The sequence below is a fragment of the Anarrhichthys ocellatus genome, unplaced genomic scaffold (genome assembly GCF_004355925.1).
Source record: "Anarrhichthys ocellatus isolate YVR2014 unplaced genomic scaffold, GSC_Weel_1.0 scaffold15, whole genome shotgun sequence".
Lineage (NCBI taxonomy): Eukaryota > Metazoa > Chordata > Actinopteri > Perciformes > Anarhichadidae > Anarrhichthys > Anarrhichthys ocellatus.
Genome location: NW_022280045.1, coordinates 6,509,272 through 6,528,340, shown reverse-complemented (window position 1 = coordinate 6,528,340; position 19,069 = coordinate 6,509,272). Strand labels below are relative to the sequence as shown.

The window sequence follows — 19,069 nt, the reverse complement described above, 5'->3', positions numbered from 1 at the left end:
GTGAAGGTTAGGCAATCTGCTGCACAGATGTGTGCGTGTGTGCACAAGAGATCAGCCTGTGTTCATTTAGATTTGCTTCACAACTGAATGACCTTATGCAAAAATGTTCCCTGTGGTTTGGGGGGAGACTCTTGTAGAGAGGTGGTTTGATTCAACTTGGACAAAAAAAGTAGAGTTGGATCAGATGGACTCTGCATGGCAGAATAAAAAAAGACCACCCACACAACCATTTTCTTTAAAGAAAAACAAATTCCCTGTTTCCTAATTCCATTCAGTGAAGGTGGGATTTAAAGAACTGTCCGGGGAGCTAAAGAGGAATATACCGCTGTGTTACTCAAGATCATTTAAATAAGCAAGTTGAATACATGCCAACCCGGTCAATTTTATAAAAGGGACTACCCCACCGTGCTTGCCCTGTACAACGTTAATTATCACAAACATAACCATTAATGAACTAGCATAAAATAAATAATTGACCCGTTGGCTTTACAGCTTATCATAACATGGCCTGGGTGCGGTTTACACATCGCTCCAGCCGCGCCTTTTCCTGTCACAGCGGAACGGCTGGGCGTAAGGACGGCGGGTCAGCTGACAGCTACTAGAGGAAGAGGGGGAAGGAGCGGAATTAGCGGGTGTGTGAACCGGGAACCTACTGGATCTTGCCATAAAGCTATACCCGAGGCCAAGCGCGGAGCATCACACTGGTGGCGTTCGCGAGTGAACTAGGGTAAGTTCACCAAAGTCGAGACGAGTACATGTTTCTCGTCAGAAATTATCAAATGTATCCCGATAAACGTTTCGGAAAGCCGGCGAAAACTGTTACAATCGGGGGGCGATGCTAGCATTAGCAACGTTAGCTGCCGCTGCGTCAGCTAACGTCAAGTTAGCAGCGGAACGTTGTATCACGAACTAGAGGCGGGTTTTCTCCTAAAAAATAAAAGCATAGAGTTTGTAATTTCTGTAATTTATAAACTATTTGATGTTATTGGGGACAGTCCGTGCTCTAATTTTAAATGTGTAAGTTGTCGATAGTTAATAACGTAAGTGTTGCATGTTAAATGGTCGTCAAACGGTTTGCTTTTTATTTTCTCCGGAAGTCCGTGTAACATCTCGCACGACTCGACGCCACTTGGCTGAACATCGCCGTCAGCTATCCTGCTATCATAAGCTAAATTAGCTAGCTACCTCTCACTCAGTCTATTCTCCATCACTCTGATCTTAGCTGAAGGTCGAGCCTCCATCAATGTTATCGCCACTAACGGTCCTTCTTAAAAGTGTCTCAAGCCAACATGTTACTAACCAGTCGAGGAACAATTGAGGGAAATATGAAAAATGTATGAACGTTAGGACATGGCCCGAGTGAGCAGACATCTTGACTTCGGCCAATAAAAGGGCGATTTAACTCGCTCCGGTCTTGTGCACGGTGTATTCGGTCACGACCCGGATAAATTGTTTTACTGCTCTTGAACATATGATTGTGTGGTACACTTCCTCTCGGCACCGCGTGTATTCGAGTTGTCTGGCCTCTGTCTTCGAGGAATTTCAAGCACGTCCTTCATCCCCTGGTTTGCAGAAGCTTCATTCTTGAATGAGAGGAAATTGATATGATTTGTTTGTCCAAGACAACCGCACCGCCTCTAAATGAATTGTGCGGTCTTTAGGTTTTAATCTGACTTTAGATGTCATGCTTTATTTAGTCCAACCAGATCCAGGCTGCACCTCGTAGTAAAGTGCAACCCAGCAAGAACAACAGATTTGTAGCTGGCTGCTTGATGGTGTGCTGCTTCAACCTGGGGGCTGCTAATCTGCTGCTAATCTTACTATGGAAGGAAACCAGGCTTTGACTGTGGTGGTGGTAGTGGAGTCTCTTCAGCCTGTATTGGAGTGAATTTTCTGTGTGTATGCACATGCACGTTACAAAAATGAGTCACCACAGTGGGGGCAGCTGCAGGGTATATTCAATTGGCAATAGAGTGGTGTGTGCGTGAGAAAGAGAGTTGGAGAAAGCGGATGTGAAGGACAAGCGCTTCCCTGTGCTGTTGGTCACTGACTTCACTTCACTTCTCTATCGCCCCTTCTTTTTGCTTTCCCTGTTTCCTTCCTGCTATCTCGTGCTCTTCTCAGGCGGGGTTTGTTTTCACCATGGCCAGCTGGGACTGAGAAGCAGCCACAATGATCGGAGGATTGTTCATCTACAACCACAAGGGGGAGGTCCTCATCTCCCGGGTCTACCGAGATGACATCGGGTACGTTTCACTGGAGCAACGCTGCAACACTGCTTAGTTATGAGGAACCTCATGTCAGTGAGAGGGGCATGATCCAGCAGGGGGGGGGGTTCATTCTGAAGGGATGAGAGGGGATTTTGTCCCTCTTCCTTTTTGTCCCTCTTCCCTCTTAGTTTACATTTGTCTGTTTTGTTATCTCCTTTAACATGTGTTAAAAAAATAGCTAAACCAGGATTATATTTAGGACAAGGTTACTAGCCCTTCGACAAAGAACACCAAGTTGGTATGATTTAGAATAAATTATATTTATTTACAAATGCCAAAACATGAATCAATGATGCAGTTATTCTCCCAATAACTAAATAATAAAACACAAGGGACTATAATAAAAAAAACACAACAATGCAAAAGTACCATTATACACAACCTGCTCATTCAATATTTTTCATGTTATATGAGGTAATGATGCTGTTCACTTTCATTCGTGCTTATCAAGCCACACCTTCTCCTGTATGGAAAAGATTAGGTGCGGAGGATTTTTTTTTGTATCTGTACCATATGGAAATGAGATGCTGATTGAACATATGATTGAACAACAGATGCCTCTTTCTTCTCCATGAAGAAAATCCTTTTCTTAGGGTTGGCATGGATGGATTCGCAATTAATCATTGCTTGGTTGGGGAAAAAACGAGTTAAAATAGCTTAAAAAGAATAAATCAGGAGGTAAATAGAGTTAAAACTACTGAGACTTGAGTGTTTGGTAAAGAGGAAGTTGTTCCCGCTGCCTAAGACTAAACAAAGCTGTAATAGGCTACATACTGTGACAATCTGACTTTTACACTGTCTTCCTTTCCTCGTCCTTATTTGTTGTTTTTTTTTTGACATATTGTTAATGTGATTCACTTTTAATGGACATACCAGGTCTCCATGCTTGCGCCCTCTTATCACATCCTGTTTTGTGTGAACCACATTCAGGGATTGAGTCGAGTACAGACCAGGGCCTTGTAGATGTACACAGTGAGGGTTGGCAAGGTGCAGAGCGGGCACAATGCTAGAAATGGATTTTCTTCTGTCAGTTATGGTCACCGCAGCAGCAGCGCTGGGGTCAGTAGGTTATTGTTTGTGTAGACCCTTCAGGCATTTCTAATCCTTTAACGTCTCGCTGTAGTTATCGTAAGGATAGAGGAGATAAGGACAGATTGGTATGTATAACACGGTTCATCAGCAGACTGAGCCACTAGGATGCCATTTAATACTCAGTTTGATCAATGTAAGGTCTGTAGGTTTGTGTCATGCAGACGTATATGTGTGAGGATCTCTATCTTGTAATCGGCAATCAGTAAAGTAAATGCGGTTGCTTTATTTCTTATCAGCAGTGGCACAAATACTGTGCGTCTGCTTTCCTCTGCCTTCTCAGACTGTTGGTCCTCTCTGTTGCTGCAGCAGCTCAGAGTAAACCAGGCGTATTGTGGTATATGTGCTGTAATGTTGTGTCGACATCTATGGTCACACCTGTTTTATATTGCAACAGATAGATTCAAGCATTATAGTGCAGCTGACTTGTTCCCAACATATTCAGTCCCAATGATGGCGTCGTAATGGACACCATGTTACTCACTCTGTCTGTGTACGTGATGCACGAAAATGTCTTTGTGCATTTTTGTCTCTTTCCTCTCCTTTTTTACTTCATCCTTTTTTCCTCTCTATCCTCTGTATCACCATTTTCCTCCATCTGTCCATCTTGGCCCCTGTAGGAATAGGTAAGAGATGCTCCAGCCTATCAAGCATGACCCCCCCTCCCCCCCTTCTCTCATGGCCACCGATCAATGACTGCCCCTGAAACCCCCGACTGCATGCCCATCGATTCCACAGGTCAACGTCCCGATACTTCCTCTAAGCATGAGTCACCTGTCATGACGTTACAGTGGTGAATACACCACCTGATACTGAGATCCAACAGATGGAGCCGATACATTCAGCCACTACCGGAGCCCTTCTATGAGTCCGGATGCTCACAAACAGCCCCACTAGTGCCTCAGCATGTAGTCTTGAGCATGGGGTATGATGGTCGGTTCAGTCCTCTGATCCTCGGATTCTTCTCCGGTCTTTCATAAAGAAGTTGAGAGACTGTATCGATCATTCTAGGTTCATTTGACTGGGTCTCATTTGTAGAGGTGGGTCTTGAATTGGGTGCAATCAGCTACGAGTTTGGGTGTGGTTAAAATGTTTCATACAATTCAAAGAAAAACAATTTTTGGAAGGTGGTAATGCTTGTTAATATTGCAGCAGGCAGACATCATGGCAGCCTCTTAAACCAACATTATTGTATTCTTTGTTCTCATTCAAAAGTTGACACATTGAATTCCTCAACTTGCAAATGCAGATGTTGACATTTTGATTTGGTTTCTTTTAAATGTATGCGAGTTCAACCAATAAGGCTGCCACCTGTCTGTCTCGAGTTCATTTAAAACTGGAGCAATCAGTAAGAGGGCGGCTACATGTTTAACCCACAGGCTTGGTTCGTTTTAACATTAATAATATTAGATAAAAGTAGTGTTGAATATCTCTAAGATCGACGGTTTGGACCTCTCGTAGTTCTCAGGAGGATTTAGTATTCCTGTCAGAACACGCTGCATCCTCTGCCCTGTTACTCATAAATCCACATGAATCAGGGCACTACGCTATGCTTTAAGGTAAACATTATCAAAACTGAATATAAATGTAGCCTGTCAAATGTTTCAAAAACAAAAATAGCCCATCTTGAATCACATTTGGACAATACATTGTTGCACCTTATTTTTGTTCCCATGGAGTCCATATAATTATGACGCTGTATCCTGGGTGTCCCTCTCCCTCCTGGTAATTATCCCCATTTACACAAAACGGCACTCATTGTCTCGTCTAAATGCACCAACTCTTTCTGATAATGGCTCATTCCCTGACATGGGTGGATATGCTGTTGAGGTCTGAAGGGGTTATTTACTCTGAGTCCACTGCAGAACTGGACATCAAACTTCAAAGCAAATATTTCCACAGGGTGGGAGAGTGTTGAGTCTCACTGGTCTATAAAATCCTGAAACGATTCTCGACTCAAAGGTCCGCCTCTCTGTGTCTCTCGTCCCCCCCCCTCCCCCTCTCAGGCGTAACGCGGTGGACGCGTTCCGCGTGAATGTGATTCACGCCCGGCAGCAGGTTCGATCCCCGGTGACCAACATCGCCCGAACCAGCTTCTTCCACGTCAAGCGCTCCAACATCTGGTTGGCGGCGGTCACCAAGCAAAATGTCAACGCCGCCATGGTGTTCGAGTTCCTTTATAAGATGTGCGACGTCATGACGGCCTACTTCGGCAAGATCAGCGAGGAGAACATCAAGAACAACTTTGTACTCATCTACGAGCTGCTGGATGGTAAAAAAGACGAGAATTTACATTATGTGTGTGTGTGTGTGTATATATATGTGTGTATGTTTATGTGTATGTATATGTATGTATATGGGATATTAATAGTGATGTTTTTTTGTGTGTGTTCTCCCAGTGAAATATAATATCTCACTGAGTGGACTCGGGTTCTTTCTGTCACTCCATGTCCTAGTTTTTTTTTCTCCTGCCCGTCTTATCTCTCACCGGCGGTTATCTGTTTGTGTTCACACAGAGATCTTGGACTTTGGATACCCCCAGAACTCAGAGACTGGAGCTCTGAAGACCTTCATCACCCAGCAGGGCATTAAGGGACAGGTCAGTGAGTCTCGTACTAGTACCGCCATGAAGGTTGTAATGTTCAGTTCATGCAAATTGTACAAAACATAAAGGAAATCTGTAATGCTGGCATTTTGGCATCATTATCTAAATTTAACTGGTCAATACGTTTCTGTTTTTCTCTCCTTCTTTGCCCTGAACTCTGATCTTGGACATTTCCTGATTCAGCACCAGGTAATAACCAACAATCCATTTGATCCCACGTATGGAACCCTGTAGCGCTAACGATCCCTTCTCATTGTCCTCGTTCATTTGTCAGCCGTCTCCTCTCTGTTGGTAGTGATACAGTTTCTCTCCCTGCCTCCCAGACAAAAGAGGAGCAGTCTCAGATCACCAGCCAGGTGACGGGGCAGATCGGCTGGCGTCGCGAAGGCATCAAGTATCGCCGCAATGAGCTGTTCCTGGACGTACTGGAGAGCGTCAACCTGCTCATGTCCCCACAAGGTCCCTCTATAAGGCCTCGTCTCTCCTAGTTAATATGTACATGCATGTTTGTGAATATACAAAAACAAATGTTTGGTAGCTGTTGTGATGCGCTTTCGGTCACATGTCGCACATCTTCCTCAGCATATGGGTTTGGAGGGAGCTTCAGATGGAGAAAATAGTTTTTCTCAGCTAAGAATATTTAGAAGTCCAGACCCCTTTTTTGGTCTTGTTTTTAAGTCCCCGAAACAACAAAGTGGAGATAAATATGATTTGTATTTCCCGTCCTGTCCAGGCCAGGTCCTCAGTGCCCACGTGTCGGGCCGAGTGGTGATGAAGAGCTACCTGAGCGGAATGCCGGAGTGCAAATTCGGCATGAACGACAAGATTGTCATCGACAAGCAGGGCAAGGGAGCCGCCACATCTGACGACGCAGGGAAGAGGTGAGTGAGCCAACAAGCAGACGGCACGTTGAATATCTGAAACCATATTTTGATAAGCGAGGCTGTAAGTCAACTCTGATTCTTTGAGTATGGTGCTTTTCTATATTCTTTCCATCTTGGAAACCCTGACAATGAAAATTCGTTGTTGAGTGAAACTTTAAGAGACCACCTTGTCTGTTAGCCCCTTGTCTTTGTTATGAGCGTTGTCTTTGTTATGAGCGTTGTCTTGCTGTTTTACAACAAAGATGGGCTGTGCAATTTATTTTTTGATTTTTCTTTCCTTTGGATGCATCTCTCCTTTCTTTCCCTCTCTTTCTTTTCTATGTGCTGTACCTCAGTGATTTAGGGGGAGGAAGGTACTGTACTGACAAGTGTCCTCACCTTCTGCCACCTCCACACACACACACACACACACATACACACCGGTCTTGTCTAAGCCCTTCAGCACATTAAGAATCATCTCATGCACAAATCAAACAATACCTTGTTAATAACTCTTCAGTGTTGTGTCCCTATTTTATGGAATGGTTAGTTTTGTTTGATTACCCATCTAACATCTAACAGGGACTGTGTTTTGTGTTACTGCAACTTCCACCAGGTTTAATGTCTCGAGACTAGCAGTTGTGTTCCCATGTGTCCTTCTTTGTTTTAAATGATGGTCTTTAATTGAGGGAGAGTAATGGTTTTATCATAATCATTAGATATAGTTTAATAGTGATAAACAAGTGAACTAATGTTGCATCGTCTCGTGTGTGTGTGTGTGTGTGTGTGTGTGTGTGTGTCTGATGTATTTTTCTCCCGACAGTGGGAAGCAGTCCATAGCCATCGACGACTGCACTTTCCACCAGTGTGTGCGTCTCAGTAAGTTTGACTCGGAGCGCAGCATCAGCTTCATCCCCCCCGATGGAGAGTATGAGCTCATGAGGTCAGTGGATACAAATATTTTCAAAGCTTTTGTTTATTTTTATTGTTATTAAATTGTCCAGATAAGAGGGGGTGGTCACAGGCCATGATTGACACTCGTATTTAAAGTAACGTATGCTAGTTTGTGTCCTCGTGGTATTTTGAGAACGGCACCGAAACAACCGAAGGAAATCCTTTTTTCTGCTTTTGTAAAACTCAAATAATTTTGGAGCATGAAGCACTTTTCTCCTCTCCCCTCTTTACAGGTATCGCACCACTAAAGACATCATCCTGCCGTTTCGAGTAATTCCTCTCGTCCGGGAGGTTGGGCGCACCAAACTGGAGGTTAAGGTGGTCATCAAGTCCAACTTCAAACCCTCGCTGCTGGCCCAAAAGATCGAGGTGAGCTCTTATCAAAGTCCAGATGCTAATGAATGCTAACAACCCTTAGCTGCACACTGAGGTACATTTCTACTCGCAGCGCGAACATGACCAAATGTGATCGGAGATTGATGCGTGACGTTTGATTGCTGTAATGTGTTAAAAGTTTTACTCCTCTTCATTATCAAATCCTCAGGTGCGTATCCCGACACCCCTCAACACTAGCGGCGTGCAGGTGATTTGTATGAAGGGAAAAGCCAAGTACAAGGCCAGCGAGAACGCCATCGTATGGAAGTGAGTAGTGAAGATACAACCAAACTCTCCGTGTCAGGTTAATGATTAACAGTCTGTTTACCCTTTTTGTACTTCTCGTGAGAGTTTTTAAATTTGGATTTGTTGTTGCTGAAACCTGTACAACACTTACAAAACATGCGGTGTGTGTGTTGATAGGATCAAACGCATGGCTGGGATGAAGGAGTCTCAGATCAGCGCTGAGATCGAGCTGCTGCCGACCAACGATAAGAAGAAATGGGCGAGGCCTCCCATCTCTATGAACTTTGAGGTCAGAACACATAATGTGTCGAATTTGAAACTGCAGTTGGTGAACAGTTTTATAAATAGGCTTTACTGCATGATTTTAAATATGAGATTGGAGTTGGCAACCAAACGGATGGACTATGCAATAAATGTAATCCCAGTAACATTCATGCAAATCACACACACACACTTCCTGCTCAGAGCTCACTTGATGATCACGCCCAGAGTAAGAACCAGCGACCTGTGTGGCCTACAGCTCCCAGCATGCCCAGACACGTCTTTGCCTCTCTCTTCTCGTCTCTGCAGGTTCCCTTTGCTCCCTCTGGTCTGAAGGTGCGCTACTTGAAGGTGTTTGAGTCCAAGCTCAACTACAGTGACCATGACGTCATCAAATGGGTGCGGTACATCGGCCGCTCCGGCATCTACGAAACGCGCTGCTAAAGTTCCGCCCGCTCCAGGCAGCGCAGTGACCACTTTTCCTCCCGTCGATCCTGTTAACATTTGTTTTTTTCTTCTCCTGCCCCGCCCCCTACTTTGTCTCTCTTGTCCCCCTCAATCCTTATAGCTTATCTCATACCCCCCTCCAACCATCTCCACCCCTCCCTAACTAAGTGTTGGAGATTGAATTACATCGTTTAAAAATAAATTTAAAAAAATAAGTAAATATGATATGATGCACAGATATATGCAAAATGTGAAACATTGTATCGTATATATCTCGTAGTGATGAGTAAACCTGTAAAACCAACTGGTGTCTGAAAGAAAAGAGACGAGTGAGGCAGATGGGGACCAGGGGGAGAGGACTGGAGACGCTCTCTCGTGTTTAAGTGTTATTATTCCACTATCTACTCTCCAGTTACTTTAGAAGTCCCACAAGTCCTAGAGGTAACCCTTGTAAGATGATTTGTAGCTGTTGTGGTTTAACTGAATCCCGATATTGTTCTTGTGACTGAACTTGTCTCGGTAGAGTCTACCCCTTTCAAATTGAGATGTCTGATTCTGTGTTGTGGACTCAAACGGCCCGACTTAAAGTCTCTTCTGGGTAGTTGGAAAGCAGAAGGAGTCGATGGTGACCGAAGCTGTTTTTTGTATTTTCTGGAGACTGTATTGGTTCTTTCCCTTGTTTTTTTCCCACTAGTTTTACCAGCATCCGGCGAGTACAGTTAAAGCATAGGGGGACGTTACAGTTTAGAAGTCTGACCATCATCCCTATAAGCTAGTTTGTGACCCAATCTTCCTGTTTCTTAAGCACCGAGATCAACTCTGTCACTGTTTTGGTTCAAAGATGCTGTTGGGGGGGGGGGGGTGACAGTGGGAGTGTGTTTGCAGTGAGGTGAAGTCTCCCCCTGGTGTTTGCCTCGTCACTGTCTGCTTCGTCATGTTTGTAGCCCTGTTGACCGTTCTGTCCAATAAAATCTGACTATGTAACTGAGCACGCCTCCCCTCAGTGTGTGTTCTCTTTCCTGATGTCTGAAATGAGGGCGGGGCTGGTGTAGGAACAGCAGATTTGGGGCGATATTGGTTACAGCATGGCTCTGGTTAGTCCAGTTTTCATCCTGTCTACTCATTTGAGAAACATATTGGCGCAACACTTTTTTTTTTTTTTTTTTTCACATTTTGAAGGGAAACAAAACTGGTTTGAATAAACTCAGAATACATAATCCAGGAAAACGGTTCCATAAAACCACAGGAGACAAAATAATTGGTCAAATGCTTTGGCCAACATGTTTTAATACATTTTTTCTGTCTTGCCCTTCCTCTACATCCAGGACATTAAACACAATAACCCCAAAGAGTAAAATAACATGATTAAAACAGTTACATCTAGCAGTAGTTGCTGTTAGTGGCCTCGCCACTCAACTCGTGGGCATGCTCTGACCGAGACGCACGCACTGATTCCACAAGAATCGAGACGAGGGTTCCCAAAAGTAGCTTAGCGCCAAAATCACGGCTGGAGTTGTGAACTTTTAGTAGAAGTAGGAATTGATGGCCGTGTGGAAACCTTTTGAGTTATTTTCCCCCAATCTTAGAAATCAGATTTACACCCACAAGAACGGAGGCGGTCTGTGTGACCGCAGCAGAAATTGATTTAAGTTGTTTTTGGGAAACCAAGCCTAAAACAGATCAATCCAACATCTATATTAGAGTCATCACGACAGTATTGCATTACATCTTCAGAGCACCTGTGATGTTGACATTTTCTGGTAACATAGACACAACACATGCATTAATCACTGGAGATGCAGGACACAGGCGCACACACACACACACACACTGAAGGCTGGAAAATCTCATCGACCCAGTCGCATTGCTTCAGTGCTGCAACAACGGTTCAGAAAGGAAAAATGAATGCTCGAACTTTGTGCTCATCTCAGGAATCAGTTCGGGGAAAGAGGTAGCTACATGAACGTTGATCTGATACAGAAACCTAAGCCCCTCACACCACCATGTGACACACTGCAGTCTGACAAAAGGCATCTTTAAACTGTTGGAAAAAAGCCACGAATGTTTTGGACGGCCTTGTGTATCCCACGTATGTGTGTGCGCTACTAATGACGAGGCAATGATCAGAAAAGTGTGCTTATGACTTCAACTAAACAAAAGATGTCCTTTATTATGAGGATTGGGGCATTGGTACAGTTCTCAGGTCTGCTTTGATGTATGAAAACTTCTTACTTTCTAAAGTTTTCACACATATCAGATGGAAGTTATTACTTCCCTCCAGGCCCAGGTGATCTGCATTAGAAAAAGAATCATATCTATGTATATACTTATATATAACTTGCTTATCTTGATTCATTGCTCGAGGGGTAAACGCATCTCTAAACAAAGTAGATTCATATTATCTGTACAGAGGATGAAAGGAAAGATGAAATCTACAAACAACATTTAAATGGGTCGTCGTTGCAGAACCTTCTTTTTACGCCACGAGAAAGGCGTCCAGTTATAACTTGTCTTCTAAAAACCGATTCTTGTCAGCAGACAAAAAACTTTAAAAATGAAATTTATGATTAAATGCAGTAAAGTCAAAGCTGAATCTGTCAACAGGTGGTTGACAGAAGACGTGTGAGCATGCTGACGTAAGAGCTGGCAAGCAAAAACATCACATGCACAAACACACACACACACACACACACACACACACACAGCATGAAAGCAGGCAGACAAAGTTGAGGGGAAAAGTTGCTGTTTAGAAGACGCATAACACTAGACTCTCAGGTTCAGCTCAGATTTGACATAATCTGGAATTTCCCCGTTAATTAAAAAAAAAGAAAAAAAAAAAAAAAAGGTTAGGTTGGTTTTGTTGTTAGCATAAGCAGAATATGCTCCACATGAGCAGACCGTTTAAATGTCCAGTTTTTCAGACCTGCTCTGAAAAACGTCCTCCGGAGATGTTCAACAGTGTCTCCGTCACTAGATGTGCTGTTCCAGTGAACCCTAAACCTGCGAGCCCTCCCGCTAAAGCGTGACAAACTCAAACCCCCTACCTCACTACCTTGAGAACACCGTCACAGATGGAGCAGTAACCCTCGCAAACAGGCCTAAGTGACAGTGAGTGACTACTGACCTCCACATCGGAAGCGATAAATGAGACTAGTGGTGACTTTTACTGACCATTACACAAAAACAGGAAAAAAACAAAAGGACAAAGCTGGCAGTTAAAAACAAATGCCGTGCACAAAACCGTCCGTCAACGTGACACTGAAGTGTTTAAAAACAAAAAGTAAAATTTTAAACAAAAAGAAATGGAAGCAGGAGCTCCATGAAAACCGCTCAGGTATCTAGTAGCGACTGTGAAGGATTCGAACGCGCTCTAGTTTTCGTCTTCTTCTTCGTCGTCGTCCTCGCTGATGAGGTACCCGCGGGCCCCGCTGTGGTGGGGGGGAGGCGAGGGAGGTGGGGAGGTCTTGGTGAAGAAGGGGAGACGGAAGGTGGGAGAGGGGGAGCGCTCCTCGCGGGTGGGGCTGCTGTTGGGGCTCTGCCTCGGGCTGATGGCCTGGAGCATGCGGCCCTTCCCTTCCTTCAGCATGTGCTTCTGTGGATGTGACACAGAAACACAAAGAGATCGTCCGTTATAGCAACCGAGGATACAACCGGCTCAATGCGAGCACGAGGCGGGAACACGGGACGGATGAAGGACTAAAAACCTGCCGTCAGAAGGCAAAGGTTCTGTGTCTTTACACTATTGTGTTCGTGATGATTTTATATTCATTTTTACTTTGTCCTTTTAAATTTAGCAACATTATATAAGACACACTAGCTGTTCTCTCGTCAGTATCCTAAACTAAATAAGTATATTTCCCAAAATGTCAAACTATTCCTTTAAGGAATTTGAATATATGAATAGAATAAGACAAACAAATGTTGGGTCATTGGCATGAAATCTTATCTTAGTAGAAGTTACAGTTACGTGCACAGTGCTTGGCGTGTTCTGTAAACATACTAAAGGTTGATGAAAGTTTTTCATACTTCATGCAGTCAGTGGTTCAGCTCATACCGGTACAGAGAATACTTCAAGTTGTGGCTGTGAGGTCAAGTTCAAGTCCTTTATGTTTCAAGCGCAGTATAGTTGTTTACTCAAATAATGAAGGCTTTCCAAAACGTGTATTTATTACCATCAAAGAAACATAATAGCAAAATGATCAGGTGTGCCTTAGTATGTTATTACATGCGTGTCACTGAGTTGATGAAGTCTTGCTTCTCCCAGCACATCAACAGTGTGAAGGCAAGATGTGTTGTCAGTCCCACTGCCGGATCAAACGCTTAATAGAGACCAAACTAAACCAACATCCTCACCAGAGCTCCCTCGGGGCCAAACATCTGCAGGAAGTTGCCAATGAACTCCCTGGATTTCTCCTCCCACTTCTGGATGAGGTCGATGCTCTTCTCCTCCACCTTCTGGACGAACTCTTTGCTCTTCTCCTCCACGTCGCGTACCTTCCTCTTCACCTTGTCTACGCGCTCCTGCAGGTGGTACTTCTTCTCCTGATGAAGAGCGGACACAGCAACGGTTACAAAAATTTCAAAAAAGAGGACGCTCCGTCACACCGATCCTCACACAGTTGAACCAAAGCTCAGTTTCGTACATTAATGAAGCTGACGTTGAGTTCCTTCGCTGTGTATCCTCTCTGCAGGTTGCGTCTGACGTACACGTCGTAGTCACGCACTATGCGTGTGATGATGTCGGAGGTGGAGATGCCCTCTGTCCGCTGGGTGGGAGCGAACATACCTATGGAGGGTTAGGGGGATGAAAAGTCACACAACAATAAGAAAAAGGATCGAAATATGTTTTAAAATGCAGTACTATACACTATACTATATATAGTGCCATATGTGCTTTGGCAGCAGTAGTAAATAATGAACTGTATCCTGTAATTACTTGCTTACCACCACCACCACCTTTGGTTACTTTGCCACTCACCAGCTTCCTTGATGTGCTTGTAGACATCATCACTGCCTGCAGAGCTGTATGGGATGTCGTCATGGGCCACGAAGTCAATCTGGAGAGGTGATCACAACACACATCAACACAGCAGATTCACGTCTACAAATTGTGCAAAAACTAAAATACACAAAGAAATAGCAGGCGAAAGGTGACCGGTGGCTTCGTCAACTCATTTTTAATTCCTCAACAGTTTTCGGTCTCACAACTCAATATTTCAATGAATAAAACGGACCACGTGTCTCTAACTGTGTCGTTTTGTCTTTTAACCCAGCTGTTTCTCAGTCTCGTCCACTCACGCGATGTTTTTTGAGGAACTCGGGTGTTAGCGTCCAGGGAGCGTTTCGCACCACTTCATCAACATAGCGGCAATGTCTGATGGCGTCGTATCGCTCGTCCTCATTCATCACCGTGAAGCCCTTGTATTTGTGGGTCAGGTCATCGCTGCACACTTTGAATAGTCGAAAAGAAAATAAAGGAATTATTGTTTGAAATTGTTTAAAGCTTCACACTTGTGAAAGAAGCAGCTGATAAGAGGTCTGCTGTTGTGACACAGACATTCGCAGACTTACCTCCTACAATGAGGTGTGTATTTGGGAAGAGGCATTTAGCCTGCATGAGCGCTCTGGCGTGACCAGAGTGGAAAACATCAAAGATGCCATCTGCATACACTCGCACAGGTCTGTTAGCTGCACAGAGAGAGACGAGACATGCAGAGAGGAAAGACATATTGATTCTGGACAGAGCGAGCCGAAAACTCTTGTTTGTTCAGATCTACTCTGTGACTGAGAAGAAGCTTACTGATAAAGAAATAGAAAAGCAGAATGTGTAAGAATTATGACAGGAAAGAAAGAAAGACAGCAACGGGCAGACTGGAAGAATGGGACTCACGCTGTGTTCCCCTCTTAGCCTCCTCCATGCTGACTCTCTCGTAGGGTTTACCGTCACGCACCAGCTCATCTGCAAAAGGTGCAGGGTGCTTCAATCCCTAGAGGACCCAAGATTTTAGAGATCAAGAAAGCGTTCTCATCTATTCATACAAAAAGGTTTAGACGTACAGCATAGTTTTTCCTGGTTGGACCAAATAGAATTGTGTTGCAAACTACACATCAGCCAACATAAGGTCTGACACACAAAGCAGATAAAAGTTCTGCAGAGAAAACTTTACTTTTCATCCTTCTGTCGATAAATCAAAACCATGCATTCATGTAGAAAACAGCGCATGCACGGAGCCTTTAGGAACAGCTGGACAAACACGCCGCTCAATGACGGCCAAAGAACACAGTTGACTCACCACAGTACATCTGGGGATTTTCCCAAGCCTCTCTCCCTCCTCGGTCTCCCAGTTGGAGCTCTCTCTTCTCCTTTTTCTGGACAGCAGCATTTCGCTGGAGCTTTGGGCCTCCATCTGTGTCAAATGCCAAGACAAAAGCAATTAAAAAACAGCTGCATACTTCACATACAGCACGCACTGCTTGGATTAGATAGGGACACACAGATACCAATAACAGAGGGAGAACACAGTGTGTGCCTCCACTCAATGAACCAGGAAGCATTGTATAAATAAATAGAGGCTTTCACTGACACACATGAAGGTCAATTGGACAATAGAAGCTTGTTCCTTCAAGATAGAACATGTTGTTCCTAAACATAGAGAAAATCAAACATGTCCAGTCTTCTGTGATTCTGCTGATATTCCCACAAATCAAGAGTCACGGAGATAAAGTTTGGCATCAGGACATCCTTCAGCACATGTCAGCAGTCCGCCACCACATGTCAGCAGTCCGCCACAAGTGGGCGAACTTTCATATTAGTTGGCGACCGATTTCAGCTGACTTTGTTCTGTAGGCCACATAACAGTCCGCTGGATGACTTTCCAGTGACTTCACACACTGGTTTATTTAAGGCTACTTTGCTGTTTAGTGAATCGTTTAAAGTTTTGAGAAAGATTGTATGTATAGAATGTCAACAAACTCAACATCCTGGGTGTCTGTACTAGATATCATAAAGAAGGAATGAAAACAACTAATCTCTGATCATTACTTAATCTGCTGATTATTTTCTCAATTTCTGTGTGAATCTTTTAGTCTCTAAAGAAAAATCTGAAAACAGTAAAAAAGGTCATTGTCTTGAAATATCTTGTTTTGTCCAAACAACATTCAAAACCCAACCATATTTTATATGACTTAAATTATTAATTATGCATCAAAATAGTTGCAGATTTGACAATTTTCTTGCAATTTCTGACAATCTACGCAGAACCAAATAAACCTGGAAGAGTCTAAGTTCAACAGCCGGAGTTAATACAGTCACTAACTGTCCTTTGTATCCTGGTAGAACAGGACTGGGAGCTAAAATAGTCTTTTAGTTTTAACATGACATTAAGTTCTCTAAACAGAGTTTCAAACACCTTCAAAGACCTCTTCCACAATGATGATGGGACATCCACCCAATCAGGTATTTAGTGCAACAATAGCAACTCCTGTTGATATCCTACCACAAGGGCTCCTGTGTAATTGGTTAAGACTCTCTGCCTCATTCCACACATTCCATCACACCACCAAAAATGAAGCCAGAGGTCACCAGGGAGGGGTTCATCATTTTTTAAATGTTTAGTCTTGTCACTTCTTTTAACTTGCTATTACAACTTAATAACCCTTGGCTGGACTGTTGCTGCGGTTCAATTACGAAAGTGTGACTCAGTGCAACGAGAGACAGATGTAGCAGTACACATTCTCACATACCTGATCCAACACGGGGCATTTGCAACAGCTGAGAGTGAGAAGCCCTGCAGAGCTCTCACACAATGACACCGGAGATTTACATGACCAGCACATATGATCATAACTGAACAGGCTGCTATAAAAAGAAAGCAACAGAGGTTCATGATAGCCCCTGCTAACTTATTTAGTAAGAAAAATTGATTTTTTTTTAGTGAATAAGACTTATATTTACAGTAGGCACCTGTGACCAGGGCTATGACTACTACATATTTTGAGAAGGTGGAATTACAGATTGGCATTTTTCTTGATAAAAGAATCAAATGGTTCATCGATGATCAAAACAGATGCCGATCAATTTTCAATCTACTAATTGTTTCAGCTCTAAGATTACTCACTGTTAGCTGTGTATATATATATATATATATTTTTTTTATTTATTTATTTTTTTTAAAGAGATATTAATAGTGATGTTTTTTTGTGTGTGTTCTATTGTTGTATTCTGTTATTGTACTTTCAGAAAAGTAAAAATGCAGAAATTAACTGTCAATTTTGCAAAAAGGCCACTGGAATCCGGGCTCCTGATGGTTCCCGGACCACAGATTGAGAACCACAAGCTTCAACTGCATTTCACACAATGTTCCCGATGCCTGGCTTCTCGCTTCTGTTAAAATGTCACTTAACTTACCGTCACACAGTCATGCCAGAAGTTAACTTGAGTTAGCATGATACACACACGGATCCTTAGACGAATGACAGTTAGTTCATTCTATGAGTAAAACAACTAACAGACGAGTTGCGCTGGTGCCACTGGTTGTGCAGCTTCTGTCAAACCCTGGCTTACTGGACGCTTTCGCCTATTACACAAAATCTTAAAATCAATATGCTAACTACCCCCAATCGCAATGTTAGCTTACGTTTAACAACTTTAGGTTACTGCTTAACGTTACTTACTGTTCGCTCTTTTGTCCGGAATGCTGCTTTGCAGGAGTGGGCGTCTTCGTAATGCAGGTTAGCTAACTAACAGCAAAAACAAAGCTAGCTAACCCTGCTACCGTCGGATGCTAGGTAGCAAGCTGGCTGTAAAGCTAGTCGGCTTGTTAGCTAACTTTAGCCGTTAGCTCGCTGGTTAGCTGACACCAGCAACAACGGTAAATACGTTACGAACAACCCTGTGGGTCCGACGCACTGAGTCTCCTTGTGTTATTGGCCGAAAATACAACTATGTGAAGGACAGAAAAAGTCAGCAGTGACAGCTTGTACTACAACGCTGACAGGTCAACAACCCAGGAACTACAAAACTTCAACATCCTTAAAGGAACTGATATAACGAGTGGGACATTTCCGGTGTTGTCTCACGCTGCCGCCTAGTGGGCAGTGGAGGTTCTGTATGCTGCAGAAGGACCTTCAGGGGTCACTAACTGGCGGACTGCGGTCCGGATCCGGACCCAGACGCCGTTGTATCCGGACCCTGGACCTAAAACCGATAGATAATGGAGAACTATTTAATTTTGACGGATCGCTTCTATTTTCAGCGGCGCAGGAAACACACCGACCAATGCGTGTAAATCACATCACGTGATGCAGCTCAGCCAATCAAATATGGGCATTCTGACAAGTTTCTTGACTTGAGTGAGATGTACACACACCGTGACACAAGGGGAAGAGACGAGGAAACATAGCAGAGAGAATAGAGCTGAAGCAAGTGATTTAATAACCACAGATAAAGTTCATGCACACACATTTGTCAAATGAGAAAAATATAATATCGTAGCTTTTTTGATTGGCATCACTTCACACCTGAATGAAGTGAATTTAAAGCTGCAGGGCAATTCAGTGAAATTCATTTTTCTAAAATGAATTACTTTATTTTAAGATGCACATTTTTCAAAAGATTTCTGTTATGTCAGTTATTCTTTAATGCAGCCCTTATTTTACTTGAAATGAGAAGAACATTTATTTATGTATTTCTATGTATTGTTTATAATCCATCCAGTTAAATTTGAAAACTGAGAATAATAATTATTAAAATATAATTGATTTGTACTTTCTTTATTTGATTTGACAGTTGTTGACTACACAGACGTTATTACTACTAGGCTTCTTGAATATATATACATATATATATATTACATTACCATTACATTACAGTCATTTAGCAGATGCTTTTATCCAAAGCGACTTACAATTCAGATTCTATCACAATTCTACACCTACAGGAGCAATTTTGGGGTTAAGTG

At 43.2% G+C, this 19,069-nt stretch overlaps 2 protein-coding genes across 3 annotated transcripts; one reads left to right on the top strand and one right to left on the bottom strand.

The window, feature by feature from the left end:
• Positions 1–580: 580 nt before the first annotated feature.
• On the top strand, positions 581–10,099 carry LOC116387464 (AP-2 complex subunit mu-A). Of its 2 annotated transcripts, XM_031854583.1 has the most exons (13): positions 581–727; positions 2,125–2,246; positions 5,366–5,631; positions 5,876–5,958; positions 6,148–6,153; positions 6,288–6,423; positions 6,698–6,845; positions 7,184–7,201; positions 7,651–7,770; positions 8,015–8,150; positions 8,326–8,423; positions 8,580–8,691; positions 8,973–10,099. In XM_031854583.1, the coding sequence occupies exons 2-13, from the start codon at positions 2,173–2,175 to the stop codon at positions 9,105–9,107; spliced, it is 1,332 nt and encodes a 443-aa protein (XP_031710443.1). In that variant the 5' UTR covers positions 581–727; positions 2,125–2,172; the 3' UTR covers positions 9,108–10,099. The 2 variants fall into 2 exon arrangements, with proteins under 2 accessions (XP_031710443.1, XP_031710444.1); XM_031854584.1 differs by lacking the exon at positions 7,184–7,201 and having other exon boundaries at positions 582–727.
• A 159-nt stretch (positions 10,100–10,258) lies between these two features.
• Positions 10,259–18,218, bottom strand: pcyt1aa (phosphate cytidylyltransferase 1A, choline a). Its single transcript, XM_031854585.1, has 9 exons — positions 17,784–18,218; positions 15,404–15,517; positions 15,001–15,097; positions 14,682–14,798; positions 14,409–14,560; positions 14,089–14,167; positions 13,754–13,896; positions 13,464–13,652; positions 10,259–12,702 (listed from the first exon to the last, which is right to left on the bottom strand). Exons 2-9 carry the CDS (start codon positions 15,515–15,517, stop codon positions 12,481–12,483), a joined length of 1,113 nt encoding a protein of 370 aa, XP_031710445.1. The 5' UTR covers positions 17,784–18,218; the 3' UTR covers positions 10,259–12,480.
• Positions 18,219–19,069: the final 851 nt, after the last annotated feature.